Below are 18116 nucleotides of genomic sequence, written 5' to 3'. Positions count from 1 at the left end.
GTATGCTGAATCCAATATATGTTCCATCTTCCACTGTCCACTATTGCTCATACTGAACTGCATGAATCACATGAAGAAATTATTTCGATCAACACCACTAATGAAAATGACTCAGGGAATATGATTTGGAGCAGTCCTCACTACTCAAACAAAAAGGATGTTGGAGCATATGGGACCAGAGGAATGACTTCATCTTCAATGATAAAACCCCAAATTTGCAATGTTGTATCATTAGATTTATGTCTTTGTTTGATCTAACTATGCATAGAGCTAGGCCTAGTCTCAAAGAAGGTATGCAAGCATGGCTTGATACGCTATAAACCCGTATATGACTGGATCATTGTCATGTAATTATCCCACCATTTTTCTAAATAAAAAATGACATAGCAGGGGCCTTTCTTACCGTATTTGTGTAAAAAAAGACTATAATGTAACTATATATATAGTTAATGATATGGGTTTTTTTCCAAAGGGTAATCATTCATCCAGAAAATAAATATCATTATTAAAATTTACTCTAGACATGTGATATTTTATTGTGCCTTTAGTGATGTTGTATCTATAATACCCAATATAAATATATGGAGCAACAAATGTATTTTCCTGACACTTTTAGATGATGCCCTCACATTTGCGAGGACCACAATGCTAGTTATAAATAAAGGGATTTGCTAGTTCTGAGCTAGCTGAGAACTAACTTCATGATCAGTCAAATCTTACACCATTTGATTTTGCATCTTGATTCATGCTACTCATGAGTTACAAAATAAGTTGCAACTGAAATTTGTTGACATCATCTAACTGAGAACGAAATTTTTCTCAGTCGACGAAGAAATAGTCACACCACACCCATAAATAAATGCATGTATTATTATAAGCCATTTACAGATGGACGTCTCTTTGGAGCTACTGAACCTCATTTCATTGACATAAACATATATTCACCATATATTGTATGAACTTAAAGGGGATCTCTAAAGTACTTACAAATTAAACATTAAAGATGTTGTCTGCCTATTTGTGTGAGCCACTGTACCAGTTGATCAATAAACCAAGCAACTTTTTTTATCCTAAAGAAAAAGAAGAAGAGTAGAACCGACTTGTGTACAAAGTCAACCCCACAAACATGCCTTTTAGACGTTGTTGATGAGTGGGCCAGTGAGTCTTAGAATCCACCAGTGTTATGCTGTACATGCAGATTAACCAATCGAGCAGCTCACTGAAGCCTGGTGAGCCTGACTTGCGCGCCGTGCTCTGGCAGTAGCAGGCCGACGGGGAAGGGCGCGTGCGTGTATGAGGACGAGAGGTCGAAGGAGAAGCGCTGGAGGATCATGGCGAGCCCCATCTTGGCCTCGAGCAGCGCGAAGTTCTGGCCGACGCAGATCCGCGGCCCCCAGCCGAACGGGAAGAAGGCCGGCGCGTCCGCCGACGCCCTGGAGATCCCCTCGGCGAACCTCTCCGGCCGGAAAACGGCGGCGTCCGCGCCCCAGACATCCTTGTCGTGGTGGACGCACAGCAATGGCAGCATGAGCAGCACACCCGCCGGGTAGCTGACGCCGCCGAGCTCCACCGGCCTGTACGTCTTGCGGATGAGCGACGTGAGCGGGGTGTACAGCCGCAGCACCTCGTACAGCACCATGGTCACCTGAAAATGCGATCATATACTAGTCTCATTAGATTCATGAATTTCTTTTCCCGCTCCAAATCGTCCAGGAACCAGAATGATAGGGTAAGACGAAGATGGTACTAGGACTTACGATTTTCAGGTGACTCAAGCCGTCGTAATCTGGCGTGCTAGATCCGAAGGCACGCATGACCTCCTCCCTGGCACGGTCCTGCCACTCCGGGTGCATGGAGAGCACGATCATGGTCCACGTGAGCAGCACCGACGTGGTCTCCATGCCGGCGAAGTAGAAGAGCTTGCACTCTCCGATCACGTCGTCGGTCGTGATACCGGCGTTCGAATTGCCGTCTCCCCTGCAGTGCGCCATGTTGGACTCCAGCAGCAGCCCGAGAAGATCGTCGCTCGTAGCTTTGCCGGCTTTCAGGGCGTTCTCTCTTTTCTCAATGATGCCTTTTAGGATGCTCCCGATCTCCGCGGCGATCTGCTTCATCCTTCGGTTGGATTTGGTTGGAAAGAACCTGCACATACATGAAGAATGCATCAGTATATATCCAGAGTGCACGCAAGATTGAGAAGAGATTACTAATAACGAAGAACTCACATGTAACCAGGGATATGTATCTTGTTCATGGCGAGCACGGTGAGCTCGATCTGCTCCCCCTGAAGCTGGAATATCCTTCTGCCTTCAAGGTAGCTGCTGCCGAATGCGGCGCGGGAGATGACGTCCCCCGTCAGGTTCTGCATATCAGGCCAGACATCGACCTCGCATGGCGCATCACCCACGGCTAAACCTTCCCATCGTTCCACCAACTCCGTGCAGCATGCGGCGAAAGCAGGCAACATGAGCTGAAATCGCAACAGAAACTTTGTTACAGGTCTGTCTCACACGGCCAAGCATTCCCAGGTTGCCATGTCAGTGACATCACAGAAATATAACCTTGAGCTTTTCGAGATGGAAGGCAGGGTTGATGATCTTCCTGTGCTTCGCCCATTTTTCTCCCTCGTGGCTCCCAATACCGTTGTGCAGCAACCTCTGAAGTCTGCCAAGCTTGAGCTTCTCAAAGTTGCCGTACTTGTTGGACAGGACTTCTCGCACCAGTTCAGGCTTGGTGATGGTCACTCTAGGCTCCGGTCCGAACCAAGTGATCGACGTTTTACCTGTTAACCAATTTTAAAATTACAGCGAATTAGCATGTTAGCACCTTATAAGCGACCAAAGGAGACGAAAACCTGCCGTGACAAAACCACATACCACTAGGCAGTAGGCACCACCTCGTCTCTCCTCTCAGCCGCCGCCTCAACCCTAGCCGTCTCTAGTTCATCCTCCTTCATAGATTGGTTCCCCCTCCTCCGGTCGGCTTCGCCGGCGTCGGGAGGAGTGGGGAACCCGATCTATGCGTGGAGTTTCGAATAAAAGTATTGTTTTTATTAGATTATGTTAGGATTTTGGTAGTCATCTTCTTGTTGGTTTCCCCTCAATGGAGATGACATCGTCTGCAATAAGTGATCTTCGGCCTTTCGTTCGGCGACGAGATCTTCTTCCCGGCGTCAATGGTGGTGTTGAACAATCACAATTTTCTAGGTATGGGTCTTCGGATCTTGCTTCGCCAGATCGATTTTGGATCTTTTGTCGTTGTTGCCGCGAGGAGGATTATCCTCGCAGTTGTTGTCCCGGCTGCTACGTTCTCGACAATGGTGATTCGTACTCTCGGCTCTCCATCGACGACGATAAAGCTAGTCGGTTATTATTCCCTGACATACTGGTGTTGGTACTCTTGCCGATGTTGTATGACTGCTTTAATGGTTGCGTGCGTGCACACAGCCTTGGCATTGCGGCTCAAAAAATTATGGGAGAACTTTCATCGGTATCTACAGGTCTATGGTTCGTTATCTATCTTTGGCTGCCTTCAGAAGAGTACAAGATTGTGTTCTGGAAGAAGAAAGAAATTGAAGACCTCGAAGATTTGTTACTATCTTTTAGACTTTATTTTGTAATCGTTGGAGTCAGTTCATGTATCTCTACCATGTACTATTTGTTGCTATGAATATACGTGGTATTGATTGTCAAAAAAAAAAAAAAAAAAAAAAAAAAAGCATGTTAGCACCTTATAAGGGCACATGGCACATGTTTTCAACAATTTCGTGTTTCAGTCAGTCCGTTTATTTAGTGGAGTATTTGTCAAGTGGGACTATATACATCATTCCGTTTGTTGAGTGCGGGAGACTCCAGTGAGATGCCACCAAAGATGTTGCTAGAACTTATTAGATTGCGTACATAGTTTATTAACGGGTACCCCTGAACCTGACGTATATCCATTTAAAAACTTATGGTGGGATCTAAAGGTGTAGTCATCATCATATTAGTGTGTGTACCTTTTCCATTTGGACTATTGAGTTGGTGTTTCCCTAGCGGGGAATGATGCTGTCTATTAGCGTAGACAACTGGAGTAAGTGTAATCATGCAGCATGGCATTTTCTTGTTGATACTGTTATGGAAAAATTGTTCCTGCCAACAGATACCTCTCTGTAATTCTTCTTGTTGTAATGTTCCTGTCTGTCACAAACTTGCCGCAATCCATGTACGTATATGCTAAAACTTTGAGTAAAGTGGGGAAAGTAGCACTAACAACACTGTAAGCTCGACGAAGAACATGCAATATTTTTCGTAGCAATGGATCATAAACCTGAATATGTAATAAGCACCCATTCTGTTTTTCAATACGTAAAGCTCCTTTCATGCATGGGCACATACTCACACGTTTAATTGTTTTCAGACGATGCGACGATGTGGCGAAGGTAAGCAAATGCAGCTAAAATTGAGGACTTGCCGCCGAAAAAAAGGGTCAAGGAAAAGGAGGAAAGCAAAGAGAAGTAGAACACGCACCGTGCTCCTTCATGGTCTGGTGGAACAGCGGCATCGCCCTTGGCACCACGTTGTGGCAGCCGAGCGGCATGGTCCGGGACCTGGCTTCCCTGTTGAGCCGCTCGAGCAGCGGCGCGTCGCCGGCGATGGATTGGAAGGTCGTGCCCCTGAGTCCCTGCGACCGGAGCGCCCGCTCCAACCGCCGGGGCCTCCACCACGCCCACTCCAGTGTCCTCACGGCGCACCACGCCAGAACCGCGCCGGCGATCGCGTACAGGAGCACCAGCTGCTGCTGCTCCCATGGAAAGGCAAGCGGAGATCCTGTCACGCTCGTCGCCATGGTCGGCCACCTATAGGGCGCTGCTAGTTTGTGGAGAACACGCCGGAGTGGGATTGATTGATGTTTCTCCTCGATCTCTTGGTGCTGAGAAAAGTGGGCGTAGGAGTGCTGGACAATGGTGCTGGCTACTCACCATTGCACCACTATATATATAATGGATGGTGTTGGCCTTTTCGTTCATAGGAGCATGCTTTTCAGCCATCAGAGTTTTGTTCTTGCACATTTTTTGGCCCTTTGTTTCCGCGACGGTTCTGCAGTCCACGGCTGGTGTGGTGGTCTTTTCCTATGTCCGCCCGTGAAAAGGTCATGTGGGAAAATATGTGCAAAGACGATCGACAGGGGTTGGACGAGGAAAAACATGGAGACGCGGCACGGCACCTACCCTATTTTAGGTCGGTAGCTCGGTGCATGGATCGATCGTCGTTGCACCGACTCAGCAGATGAAATCTGGGTTTTTGTCCAAGAGGCTATTTTTGTTCAGAAACGGCTAGTATCTGCCGAGGGAAGGGTTTATCCCTCTTATCCGAAACAGCGTTTTCGTACTGGTCGTAAAGGTGCAAATCGCACGCCGAAACGAGGCGCCTTTAAATATGAGTGGTCGTACACAGTGCACCGAAAGCAGCTATATATGGTAGGTCTCTTTTTTGAAACGAAAACATCTCGGAACTCCCGTTAGAACACGAGAAGGAAGATGTCTGTACGATCAATGGAAGTTACACATGCAAGATAAGTTGTAAACATTTTCTTGCATGACACGCGGCTAGTTCTCGGTCGGTCTAGAACTAACTTAACTTCCGAGCACCCAATTTCATGTGTAATTAAGATAAACAAACATGCAATTGGCATACCCACGTGTAATTGCACACATTCATGAGTAATTTTGATGTGCTCGAATATCAAAGCAGATTAACTTAATTCTCGATTAACCTAAGAAGTCATTTGGTATCCATCATTTGGGCCTGTAATCCTGAAATTCATTTTGGAATTTCATAGGGGGCTGTTTGGTGGCCACAGAATTTACCTGTTATTTCATTTAGGAAATCTAGCAAAATGATGCCATGGGTAAACATGATTCCGAGCTGAGACCTGTTATTCGCGTTTCTCTATGGAAGTCATTTACAAATTCAATATTGAATTTTGTTGTCATTTGCAATTCCCGTGGCAATCAAACAAGTGTCCATTTCTGAAATTACAATGTAAATGAAATAAATACATGTATTCATTTCAAAATGCTACAAACGAAAGGAAAGCCTAGCTTCCAAACAACTTCTAAAACAAGAATAAGGGTTTTAACAAACAAACGAAAATTATAAGGAGAAAACGGTCCATCTTTTAATAATACATATTTTTACGAAAATTTCACAAATAATACTTGTTTTTGAAATTTTCCAAAAATAATGCGTCAGCGTGGGCTAACACGATTAGGGCCTATCGGACTGTAGTACCCCGACTTGATAAGATTCCGTGGGCTACACGCTTATTACAAAACAAGTCGGAAATGCCCAACCCGACAGGGACCTTTTAAGAAAGACTAATGTGACAGGTACCTTTTGGGAAAGGCTAACCTAACAGGTCCTAACTTTTCGGGAAAGCCCAACCCGACAGGGGGAAAGCGCGTCCGATCAGAGCTGCAAGCCGACCATGCCTTTAGAAATCCACCTTTGGGAAAGATTACCCCGACAAGGCCTAATCGGGGTACATTTTCCCTACGCAGTACTATTTTTGGAAAATTTCAAAATCGAGTATTATATGTGAAACTGACGAAAAATGTATTTTAACAAAATTGCGAGAAAACATGCACCCGATAATTAGTTTACGGCTTTAAGTGGCCGGAAAATAAAGTTGACAGGGCAAATTAATTACGACCCATGGCAACTTTCACTTTTATTGTGAAAAAATGCGCTGTTATGGCTGCCTGCATGTGTGGTCGAGATCCCGCTGCACCACACGTTTATAGAACTCAAACATCCAATATCCGTGTCCTAAAGTAATTAGAAAGCCATATGCATCGATTGATGGGGACATTAAACTGTGCTTTTCGGAAAAAGGAAGTGCAAGAAATAACACCTACACGTATGACGATATACCTAATCTTATCGTGCACCTTTGTAGCTTTGTCTTTTGGTTTGAAGCGACCTTTGCTATTAGGAGCATGGCGGCAGGTGTTACATTTTGCTGGGACATGGGAATACGCGCTTGGCCGGCAGCGGAGCACATAGAGGCATGCACATGTGGTTGCTTTTCATAGATCGATCGAGCACATGCATATATGTGTGCATGGGACGACCGGACTGCGTGTTAAGGGAAGACGTATGCGCGGTAGAAAGATGTTGGTAGAGCACGTGTCATGGCGTTCTGGTTCAATGCGATCGTCGTGCATATATATGGTCCGGTCCGAGTCCTGAGCGTGGCATTACAATATGCTGATCGAGAGAACTTCGGAGTAGTTTTTTCCTTCTACAATTGCTATTCTATGATGGCGCTCACAAGTCACAACTAACGCCCACACGTATCACCCCATCTTGCTTTCCTGCGGCTTTATGTTGACTTCTCAATTTCTTATCACATTTTTGTATTGTGATGATACGACCACCGCAGCCCAGGACCAAGCCTACTTCTCACCTTGAAGGGGGCAGGATTGACCAGGTTTTCTTTTTCTCCCGGTAGGGAAAAGAATACCGTAGGGCACTGTATATCCGCTTTTCGAAATACCAGAAATACCAGCTAGAATACCATCTGAGATTTATCAAATGAATTTATAAATTCGTCCAAAAAGATTAAGAATTCCTTAAATTTGAGCAAATTATGTGCACACCAAAAACGATTGTCCGATATTTAAGTTCACCAGTGATAACAGGTAAAACCAGTTGTCAGCAAAATTTCGGAAATCTAGGCCAACAAAAAAAAACCTTGAATGGACAGGTTTAGTGTTGTAAGGGGACATATTTAACAAAATCAGCGAGAAATCAGGGTTCTGGTGACTAGTGTTCTTCACGAAATTCCCACCATGGGGGTGGCTAAGTCCCTCTCACCCCCTCGTATCGGTTCTTGATTGCCGTTGTTTATCCACTCCATCTTTGATTTTTTTCCAAAAAGGAGGGAACATCCACGACTTCATCGGTAGATGTACATAGCCATACATCTTTTATCTCTAAACTTGATCATGATGGCGCGCATTGCTACGCCCATCTATTTTATGATAAATCGTTAAAAAATAGTGGAAATAGGGGAAGCCATGGAACGTAGAAAGTTAAGTTTGTATTAACGTGCTCATATAATGAGCAGCAATGAAGAAGAAACCATCTGAAGTAATTATATATTACAAATATTTGAGGAACCTTGGGAATTACAATGCAGTAGCTCAATGTAGATAGCACTGCACAAAAAGCAATAGAGTAGTTATTATTTCTACGTTGGGATTTTTTTCCCACAACAATATTGTTTCGTGTGATCATAAGGTATAGTTTGTTTGGGAGTGTTCGTAAATATTTCATATGCAGAAAAACAATAGGATAGCTCTTGTTCATCTTGAAGTTGCTGGAAAGCACTTAGGATAAGATTAAACAGCAGAATTTGAAAGCTAGTAGCCTAGTACTATCCAAAATAATATACCAAGGAATAGTAATATGTAATAGGTTTGATCACATAATGATAAGTGAGTAGATCGCTATGCTACTGTAGATGGCATGACAATACAACAGCCTTGAGAGGTTTCTAATTTCGATTAGAACCACACTATTGAAATGATGGAGATACCAAATCTGTGGCTATTGAAATTCTTTAACTATTTATCAAACAGTCAAATATGCATGTCGACAACTATATATCCGCATATCACAGAACTAACTAAATACCAAAAATATTGTTTACAGACATTAAATAAATATACATACATTAAACATGAGAGTTAAATAATAAATTTACATGTATATTAGTTAGTTACCAAACAAAGTAACTTTAATTAATTGGTTTCTAACGAAATAATATGGTGGACCAGAAAACTCAACATGAGCCAAAGTTAAACATTAATAGGGGAGCAGTATTTCAGTATTGGCGAATAATTCTATAAATAATATTGTCAAAAAATGATAAGGTTGTGCTCTAACTTGAATGGCCGCTTAGAAATTACAAAGTGAGAAGAAGTTTTTCAAGATTTGCACAAACAAAGAAAGACATATCATTCTTAGAAAACAAGACGGTTGCATATATACATTAGAAGCTTGGTGGCCTATTGTGTTATATTGTAGCAAGAACCAATGTAATACAACATGATTAAAATCTATAACCCCTTCCATGATATAGAGCGAGTCATTCCTTGTTAAAATATATATTGTGATCCAATCTTATCAAATGGAGTACATACTGAAAGGTTTCACCGCTCGCACCACAGGTTCTGGATCAGCACATCCTACCAGTCAGTTCAGAGGTAATAGTAACTTGTGCAGAGACAACCATGGATAATACTTATTACATTTTCCCTTGATAAGTGTAAGTTACCAGTCAGTTCAGAGGTAATAGTAACTTGTGCAGAGACAACCATTGATAATACTTATTACATTTTCCCTTGATAAGTGTAAGTTACCACCATGGATAATGCTTACATTAAGACCTGATAAATGGAATAGGTACTTTAGAGATTTCTGAGGGATGATATGCCACTAGTAGAAAAATGGGCTTCCGTCCAGACCTTTAGTACCGGTTTCCTTACGAACCGGTACTAAAGGGTGCATTAGTACCGGTTGCACTGCCCAGGCTTTTAGTACCGGTTCGTAAGGACCTTTAGTACCGGTTCGTGACACGAACCGGTACTAAAGGTTTTCCTCCTCCCCACGCACCTCCACCCCCCCGATGGATCGCCTTTTTTTGCTTTGTAAAATACGAATGAAAATGATAGAAAATTCAAAAAATAAAATGTTTTCAGATTCTTATATGTTATGCAACCTACTATTCGGTGAAATTAAGAAATTTGAATTTTGACTTTTTTTACAAAAAAGTTTGAAAAAGGTAAAACCGCATTAACTTTTGCATACGACGTCGGAAAAAACGTATAATATATCAAAATCATCGTGGGGAAAAGGTACATCCAAATTCACCTGGGTTTACCCGATTAGCCAATTTTTAGATTCTCAAAATTCCAAATGAAAATATGAAAGCAGGAAGATTTTAGTTTTTTCCAGAAATTTAGAATTTTATATATTTTTTAATTTTTTTAAAATTAAAATTAATAATTATACTAAGATTTTTTGAGTCCTAAAATATTACTACTCCCGCCGGTTCATATTAATTGACTCTAATATAGATGTATCTAGACATATTTTAGTTCTTGATACATCTATATTGAAGTTAATTAATATGAACCGGAGGGAGTATCTGCTTGGGAGGCCACGTACTTGTTGAGGAGGTGATCAGAGAGAGGTCGCTGATATCTCACGTTCCTCACTTCTCCCTCTGTGATGTAGCGCTTGCCATCGTGACGGAGCCGATCGCGTGGAACGGCTTCCTCTGTGTCCTTGCTACGAGAGCAGCTCGCCCTCGTCTCCGTCCTTACCGCAGTGGTGCCCAGGTCCTACCATGTTGATATTGAACGAGAATCCTGGCCGGCACCCTCCGGGTAAGTGCACTCCACCATGTTAACGGCGGGCAAGGGGTGTGTGTCGACCTTCATGGCGTACTCGGCTGAAAATTAGACGCCCTTGTTCTATCGCCATTTGGACCTGCCGACGCCACACCCCGCAGTCGTTGGTGGCATGGGTGAACGTGTTATGCCACTTGCGTATGGCTTTCCGTTCAACTCCCGAGCCGTGGGGATCTTGTGGCCTTCGGGTACCTTTAGCTGCTTCTCCTTAAGTAAGAGGTCGAAAATTTGCTCAGCCTTGGTGACATCGAAGTCAAACCCTCTTGGAGGACCTTGTGGCTTAACCCACTTACGGGACACGGGGCTTGCCCCCGAGTCCATTTCAGCCACTGCTACCTCTTGATCTCCCGCAGGCCTTCATCTTCATCCGCCTCAACCAGGACCACCGCACGTTTGAATTTATCCCGGTATACATCCGGGTGGCGCCGTTCATATGCTGACAGCCTTCGCACCATGTGCGCCAGTGAAGGGTAGTCTGCTTGGGAGGCCACGTCCTTGATCGGTGATGCGAGACCCACCACCGCCAACTCGACTGCTTCTTTTTCAGTCACATGAGCCGAATAGCATCGGTTCCTAACGGTCCTGAAGCGCTGGACATATTCTGACACTGTTTCTCTCCTATGGTTGACCGCCATCTCCAACATTGTCCCACTTGCACTAGAGTCAATAATCTAGATTACATTGTAAGGTATCTAACACCCATGACGTTCTGGTGTAGGTCTTGTTTCGCTCTAGGGAGAGCTTTAGTCAACGGATCTGCCACATTCAGATCAGTGTGTACTTTGCAAATCTTTAAGTCGCCATCTTCGACATACTCGCGAATAGAATGAAAATGTAGCTTTATATGCTTCAGCTTCTTGTGTGACCATGGCTCCTGTGCATCGGCTATGGCACCCATGTTGTCACAATAGATGGTCATCGGGTCCAACGCACTAGGAACCAACCAAGCTCAGTAATGAAACACTTCATCCATATCGCCTCTGATGAAGCCTCCAAAGCAGCTATGTATTCCGATTCAGTTGAAGATTTCGCTACAATGCTTTGCTTAGCACTCCTCCAGCTTACTATTGTAGGATAACGTTGCATAGAAAACAAAAAATTTCCTACCGCGAACACGCAATCCAAGCCAAGATGCAATCTAGAAGACGGTAGCAACGAGGGGATATCGAGTCTCACCCTTGAAGAGATTCCAAAGCCTACAAGATGAGGCTCTTGTTGCTGCGGTAGACGTTCACTTGCCGCTTGCAAAAGCGCGTAGAAGATCTTGATCACGATCGCTTCCGGCGCTACGAACGGGCAGCACCTCCGTACTCGGTCACACGTTCGGTTTTTGATGAAGACGACGTCCACCTCCCCGTTCCAGCGGGCAGCGGAAGTAGTAGCTCCTCTTGAATCCGACAGCACGACGGCGTGGTGTCGGTGGTGGTGGAGAAATCCGGCGGAGCTTCGCTTAAGCGTGCGGGATGTGGTGGAGGAGAGAGACAGCTAGGGTTTGGGGAGAGAGGGGGAGGCTAGGGCGCCGGCCAAGGGCAGCCCTAGGTGGTGCAGCCAAGAGTGGGCAGCCCCCTCCCTCTCCTCCTCATTATATAGGTGGAAATCCCCAAGTGTTGGTATCCAAGTCTTCGAATAAGACCCCAACAATGAAACCTCCCATATGTAGGGAAACCTACCCAAGGTGGGAATCCCACTTGGGGTGGGATTCCCCCTTCCATGAGGGGTTGGCCGGCCACCCTAGGGGAGTCCACCTTGGACTCCTCCCCTTTAGGGTTGGCTGGCCATGCAAGGTGGAGTCCCTCCGGACTCTACTTTCCATGGTGATTTCTTCCGGACTTTTCTAGAACCTTCTAGAACCTGCCATAAATGCACCGGATCATTTCCAAACTTGGAATATGACTTCCTATATATGAATCTTATTCTCCGGACCATTCCGGAACTCCTCGTGATGTCCGGGATCTCATCCGGGACTCCGAACAAATATTCTAACTCCATTCCATATTCAAGTTCTACCATTTCAACATCCAACTTTAAGTGTGTCACCCTACGGTTCGTGAACTATGCGGACATGGTTGAGTACTCACTCCGACCAATAACCAATAGCGGGATCTCGAGATCCATAATGGCTCCCACATATTCAACGATGACTTCAGTGATCGAATGAACCATTCACATACGATACCAATTCCCTTTGTCACGCGATATTTTACTTGTCCGAGGTTTGATCTTCGGTATCACTCTATACCTTGTTCAACCTCGTCTCCTGACAAGTACTCTTTACTCGTACCATGGTATGTGGTCTCTTATGAACTTATTCATATGCTTGCAAGACATTAGACGACATTCCACCGAGAGGGCCCAGAGTATATCTATCCGTCATCGGGATGAACAAATCCCACCGTTGATCCATATGCCTCAACTCATACTTTCCTGGATACTTAATCCCACCTTTATAGCCACCCATTTACGCAGTGGCGTTTGATGTAATCAAAGTACCTTTCCGGTATAAGTGATTTATATGATCTCATGGTCATAAGGACTAGGTAACTATGTATCGAAAGCTTATAGCAAATAACTTAATGACGAGATCTTATGCTACGCTTAATTGGGTGTGTCCATTACATCATTCATATAATGATATAACCTTGTTATTAATAACATCCAATGTTCATGATTATGAAACTAATCATCCATTAATCAACAAGCTAGTTTAAGAGGCATACTAGCGACTTCTTGTTGTCTACATATCACACATGTACTAATGTTTCGGTTAATACAATTATAGCATGATATATAAACATTTATCATAAACATAAAGATATAAATAATAACCACTTTATTATTGCCTCTAGGGCATATCTCCTTCAGTCTCCCACTTGCACTAGAGTCAATAATCTAGTTTACATTTGTAAAGATATAACACCTTGGCCTTCCGGTGCTTTATCATGTATTGCTCACGGGAGAGGTTTTTAGTCATCGGATCCGACACGCTCGGAAACGTATGTATTTTGTAATTTATTTGCGTCTCAACGCATCACTCATTTCCAAATGAGTTGGCATTAAATATGTTTGATCTTCTGGTGGAACCTTAATTCCGCTGTCTGAAATATGTCACTAATATTGTCACACACAATATAGCTTCAAAGTTCTGACTCTGTCGGAAGTACACCAAGTTCTCAAAGAACCTCTTGACTTAACATCCTTTGTCATTGTCAAAATAATGACATACTCTGCCTTCTTTTGTAGAATCCGTCACAATATTTAGAACTCTTCTAAATCTAGCATAGACAACTTCTAGCTCATTATGCTACCTTTTAAACAACACTTAGTCTAATTTGAGATTGAAATTATATTTTATATGTGACAAAACCAATATCGGTGTAACACCTTACAGCGATTTGTTTGTCATTTCTTCATACAAAAATATATATATATATATATATATATATATATATATATATATATATATATATATAGGAAGCTCAATTGGGGCACCTAGGAGCATGGGCACCAAACGTGTATTTCGTACATACCTGGAGTGTACGTGTCTAAATTACACATACCTAAGGTTTACATACCTAACATATACACATACAAGTTACACATACCTAACATTTACATACTTAACATACACACATGCAAGTTACACATACCTAACATATATATACACGTATCAGTGTACGTACACCTTAGGTATGCAATACCTTAGGTATGTATCACTTGAGTATGCATATCTTATGTATGCATACCTTAGGTATGTGTAACTTATGTATGTATACCCTCAGGTATGTGTACTACAAAGAAAAAATACGCGTATCTACGTATGGTGCCCGTGCACCTAGGAGAACCAGTTAATTTACCTATATATATATATATATATATCCTTAGTTCTTCTAAAGTACTCAAGGATATTCTTACTGTCGTCCAATGATCATCATATGAATTATTCTGGTATATGCTCATAACACTTTATAGCACATGATATCTGATTGTGTACATATTATTCGTGATCTATAATCACTCATGTGTTTTTACTCATTGAGTGTCAGATACACTCAAGTCTTGTTAAACCTTCACATGACAAGAACATTTTCTTAATATTTCTATATTGAACTACTTCAATATCCATCATATGTACTTTGACTTAAACTTATTTATGTGTTTCAATCTATCTTCATAGATCTTGACACTAAATTTGTTTCAGATCCATATCCTTTCATTGAAGTTAATTCTCAATGAAACCTTTTTAATCAAGTATATAATTACATCATTTATAACCAACTATATGTCACCTACATAAAGTATTATAAATGTGTCTTAGCGCTCCCACTTAATTTCTTGCAAATGCAAGCCTCTTCATCGTCTCCGATGAAATCAAAAACTCTTTGACTATTTCATCCGGTGAAGATTCCAACTCCGTGATACTTACTTCATCCAATTGAAGCTTGTATACCTATCTAGTATTCCACGGACCAGCAAAACTCTTGATTGTATCTTGTATACATACTTCTGTAAGTAGTGTATTTTGCCATCCTACTAGCATATCTCATAAAAGAAATATGTAGTGATTACTAGAATAATCCACATAGACTATAAGCATTGCTACGGAAGATCTAGTCTTATCGTATTCAACTCTTTGAACTTTGTCGTAAACAATTTTTCGATAAGTCAAGCTTTCTTCAAGGATATTTCATCCAAGTCTATCAATTTCATAGATCCATTTACTTTCATAAAGTATTCATCTATCTTGGATTTCATGGCGCATGGCCATTTTAACGGAGTCAGGGCCCATCATAACTTCTTTGTTTTGTAGTTGGTTTATCATTGTTCAAAATCAATCCTTTGTCCACAAATCATTTATTTGATCACAAAGTAAACCATACCTACAAGGTTCAATATGTACTTTGATCTCCATGGCTAAAACACTTTGTAGTCATGAGAGCCATGATCGTCGTGGCCGCTTCCGAAACCAATTCCGATGCTGCGCTACTCGATCATTATGCTCAGGTTCATAAACCTTATCAAATTATATTGTCCTCCCACTCAAATACTTCACTCGAAACAATTTCTCGGAAATAAGAAACATTGACAAACACTTTTGTCTTTGTCTCGTGGGAAGAATTCCCAATTAAATCTCTGGGATAACCAACAAAGACATTCATCCGATTTTGGTTGACTATTAGGGTTTATACCCATGCCATAACTTGTATGGTGTCATTTCAACGGATCATGATGATGCTCTATTCAGTGTAAAAGCGGTAGTCACTAAAGCATAATCCACAAAAATATAATGGCATCAATATTTTATCTCATCATTGATCCAACAAAGTTTGGATATATCTCTTGGATACTTCATCATCACTATGATACTCCAAGAAACGTAAGTTGTAGAACAATTTCATAACTCTCTTAGATGTTCGCTAAAACTCGTAATTCAAATATTTCCACCATGATCCAATCATAGATATTTGATTTCTATTACGATGATTTCCACTTCATACTGAAATTTATTTGAATCCATTCAAATGTTTCAAACTTCTTCCTTATTGAATATATCCATATATATACTCAATTCATTGTTGGAAGTTTTTATGAAGTAGAAGAATCTCCCGCACACAACTATGCCCGATGAACCACATACATCAGCATGTATGTTTCCACTAAGTTAGTTGCCCGTTCAACTCTTGGCCTATGAACGGTATTTTAGTCATTCTTTTTAGAAAAGATTTGCAAGCGCCAAATGATTCAAAAATCAAATGACTCCAAAAATCCATTTGCATGGAGTTCCTTCATGCATTCCTTTCTAACATGACCTAAATGGCGGTTCCACAAATAAGTGGAATTCAAATCATTTGCCTTATGGCATTTTAGCGTCAGTGTTATGTATGTGTGTTTCACCATTAAGATTTATAATAACTTATCCATCGTACATGGAGTAATGTCATAATTTGAACAACTCATTGTTTTCATTTGACCAGAGCAAAATAACAATTATTAAGTTCTTTATTATAAATTCTAAGGGCTAGATAGAATGCCAACGACGAACATAATAACACTTTATTTTGTTCCGTACGTGCATTCCTATCATATTCCTTGTCGATCACTTAGGCCATTGTATTCTTGTATTGCGTTGTTTTGTATGACACTTCATACCAACCAATATAGTACTAATACCCAAGAATTTCATAGTGTGACTTAACTAGGAATACAACCATAACATGTATATCATTTATATACACCTGAGCTAGACTTTCTAGTCTTTTCTTTTCTTTTGCCAAAATATCTTTTGCAGTTTCTCTTTTAGCTTTCCTCATTATTCAGAAAACACTTCAACATCATTAACTTCTAGGTTTGTTGGTCAAATACCAATAACCTTGAGGTTCTTACTTTGAAGTTGATCATCATATGATAAGTGTTCCGGATTTCACTATTAGTAAATAGTAACCTTGTAATATGATAAACAATTTCACTCATAATTTTATCCATTGTATCATGATGACTTTCTGAGACCATGTCTGTACATGCTAGGCTCATAAAGTTTTAACCTTGGTATTCGCATTGCAAAACTGGCTTGCACCCGTTGTATGCACACGTAGAATCTATCACACCCGATCATCACGTGATGCTTCGATACGACGAGTCTTAGCAACGGTGCATACTAAGGATGATAACTTCATGGATATGCGAATATCGTTAGTGCCCCAATAGTTGGAGGATTGTGACGCCTGGCGTCTTCAACCTTCATACATTCCCATAAAACTTATGAGTTTATGTAGGCTCACCATATAATATTCTATCATCTTGCAATAAGGTCTTAGATATCTTATATATCTCATACCTTGATTATTTCTGAAAACTAAATTTTCAGCTCCTTACTTTTCAAACAAATTTGAACTTCAAGTTTGACGGAGACAAGATAACTTTAGGTACTAATTGAAACCATAGCTCTTTGAATCAACAATGTGAGGTTTACTAAAAGTTTGCAATAGGACTTAATCAATTCTTGATTCTTTAACAATACGGTACCAATCCGTAAAGTTTCTTGTCAGATTTTAACAGTATTTATATCTCAATAACAAGACTAGCGCATAGTAGAAAACGGATGCCAATACTACAAAAAATAATTCAAAATACTACTCAGACTATGTTTATGATAATTAGTTCATGTTCTAATCTTATTACTAATGAACTCCCACTTAATACAACATCCCTCATAGTTGTTAAGTGGTACACGATCCAAATCCACTACACCAAAACCGATCATCACGTGAGATGATGTAGCTTCAATGGTGAACATCAACATGTTGATCATATCATCCATATGACTCGTGATCAACCTTTCGGTTTCCGTTGTCCCGAGGCCATGTCTGTACATGCTAGGCTCGTCAAGCAAACCCAAGTATTCCGCGTGTGCAACATGGCTTACACCTGTTGTATATGAACGTTGAATCTATCACATCCGATCATCACGAGATGCTTCGAAACGACGAACTTTGGCAACGGTGCATACGAGGGGAGAACACTTTATTATCTTGATATTAATGTGAGGGATCATCTTATAATGCTACCGTCGCGATCTAAGCAAAATAAGATGCATAAAGGATTAACATCACATGCAATTCATATGTGATATGATATGGCCCTTTAGTCTTTGCGCCTT

General features: G+C 41.5%; 1 protein-coding gene across 1 annotated transcript; it reads right to left on the bottom strand.

The window, feature by feature from the left end:
• Positions 1-856: 856 nt before the first annotated feature.
• Positions 857-4934, bottom strand: LOC124660790 (cytochrome P450 72A397-like). Its single transcript, XM_047198625.1, has 5 exons — positions 4509-4934; positions 2562-2782; positions 2226-2470; positions 1758-2142; positions 857-1645 (listed from the first exon to the last, which is right to left on the bottom strand). Exons 1-5 carry the CDS (start codon positions 4825-4827, stop codon positions 1217-1219), a joined length of 1599 nt encoding a protein of 532 aa, XP_047054581.1. The 5' UTR covers positions 4828-4934; the 3' UTR covers positions 857-1216.
• Positions 4935-18116: the final 13182 nt, after the last annotated feature.

This window comes from Lolium rigidum, chromosome 6 (genome assembly GCF_022539505.1).
Source record: "Lolium rigidum isolate FL_2022 chromosome 6, APGP_CSIRO_Lrig_0.1, whole genome shotgun sequence".
Lineage (NCBI taxonomy): Eukaryota > Viridiplantae > Streptophyta > Magnoliopsida > Poales > Poaceae > Lolium > Lolium rigidum.
The sequence above is the reverse complement of the archived record's forward strand: the minus strand, read 5'-3'. Positions and strand labels throughout refer to the sequence as shown.

Excerpts from the sequence above, each read along its gene's own strand:
- LOC124660790 (XM_047198625.1), bottom strand. The coding sequence starts at position 4,827 with ATGGCGACGAGCGTGACAGGATCTCCGCTTGCCTTTCCATGGGAGCAG. Across the intron at positions 2,143-2,225 it reads ATACATATCCCTGGTTACAT|GTTCTTTCCAACCAAATCCA; the intron begins GTGAGTTCTTCG and ends ATGTATGTGCAG. Across the intron at positions 1,646-1,757 it reads GCTTGAGTCACCTGAAAATC|GTGACCATGGTGCTGTACGA; the intron begins GTAAGTCCTAGT and ends TCGCATTTTCAG.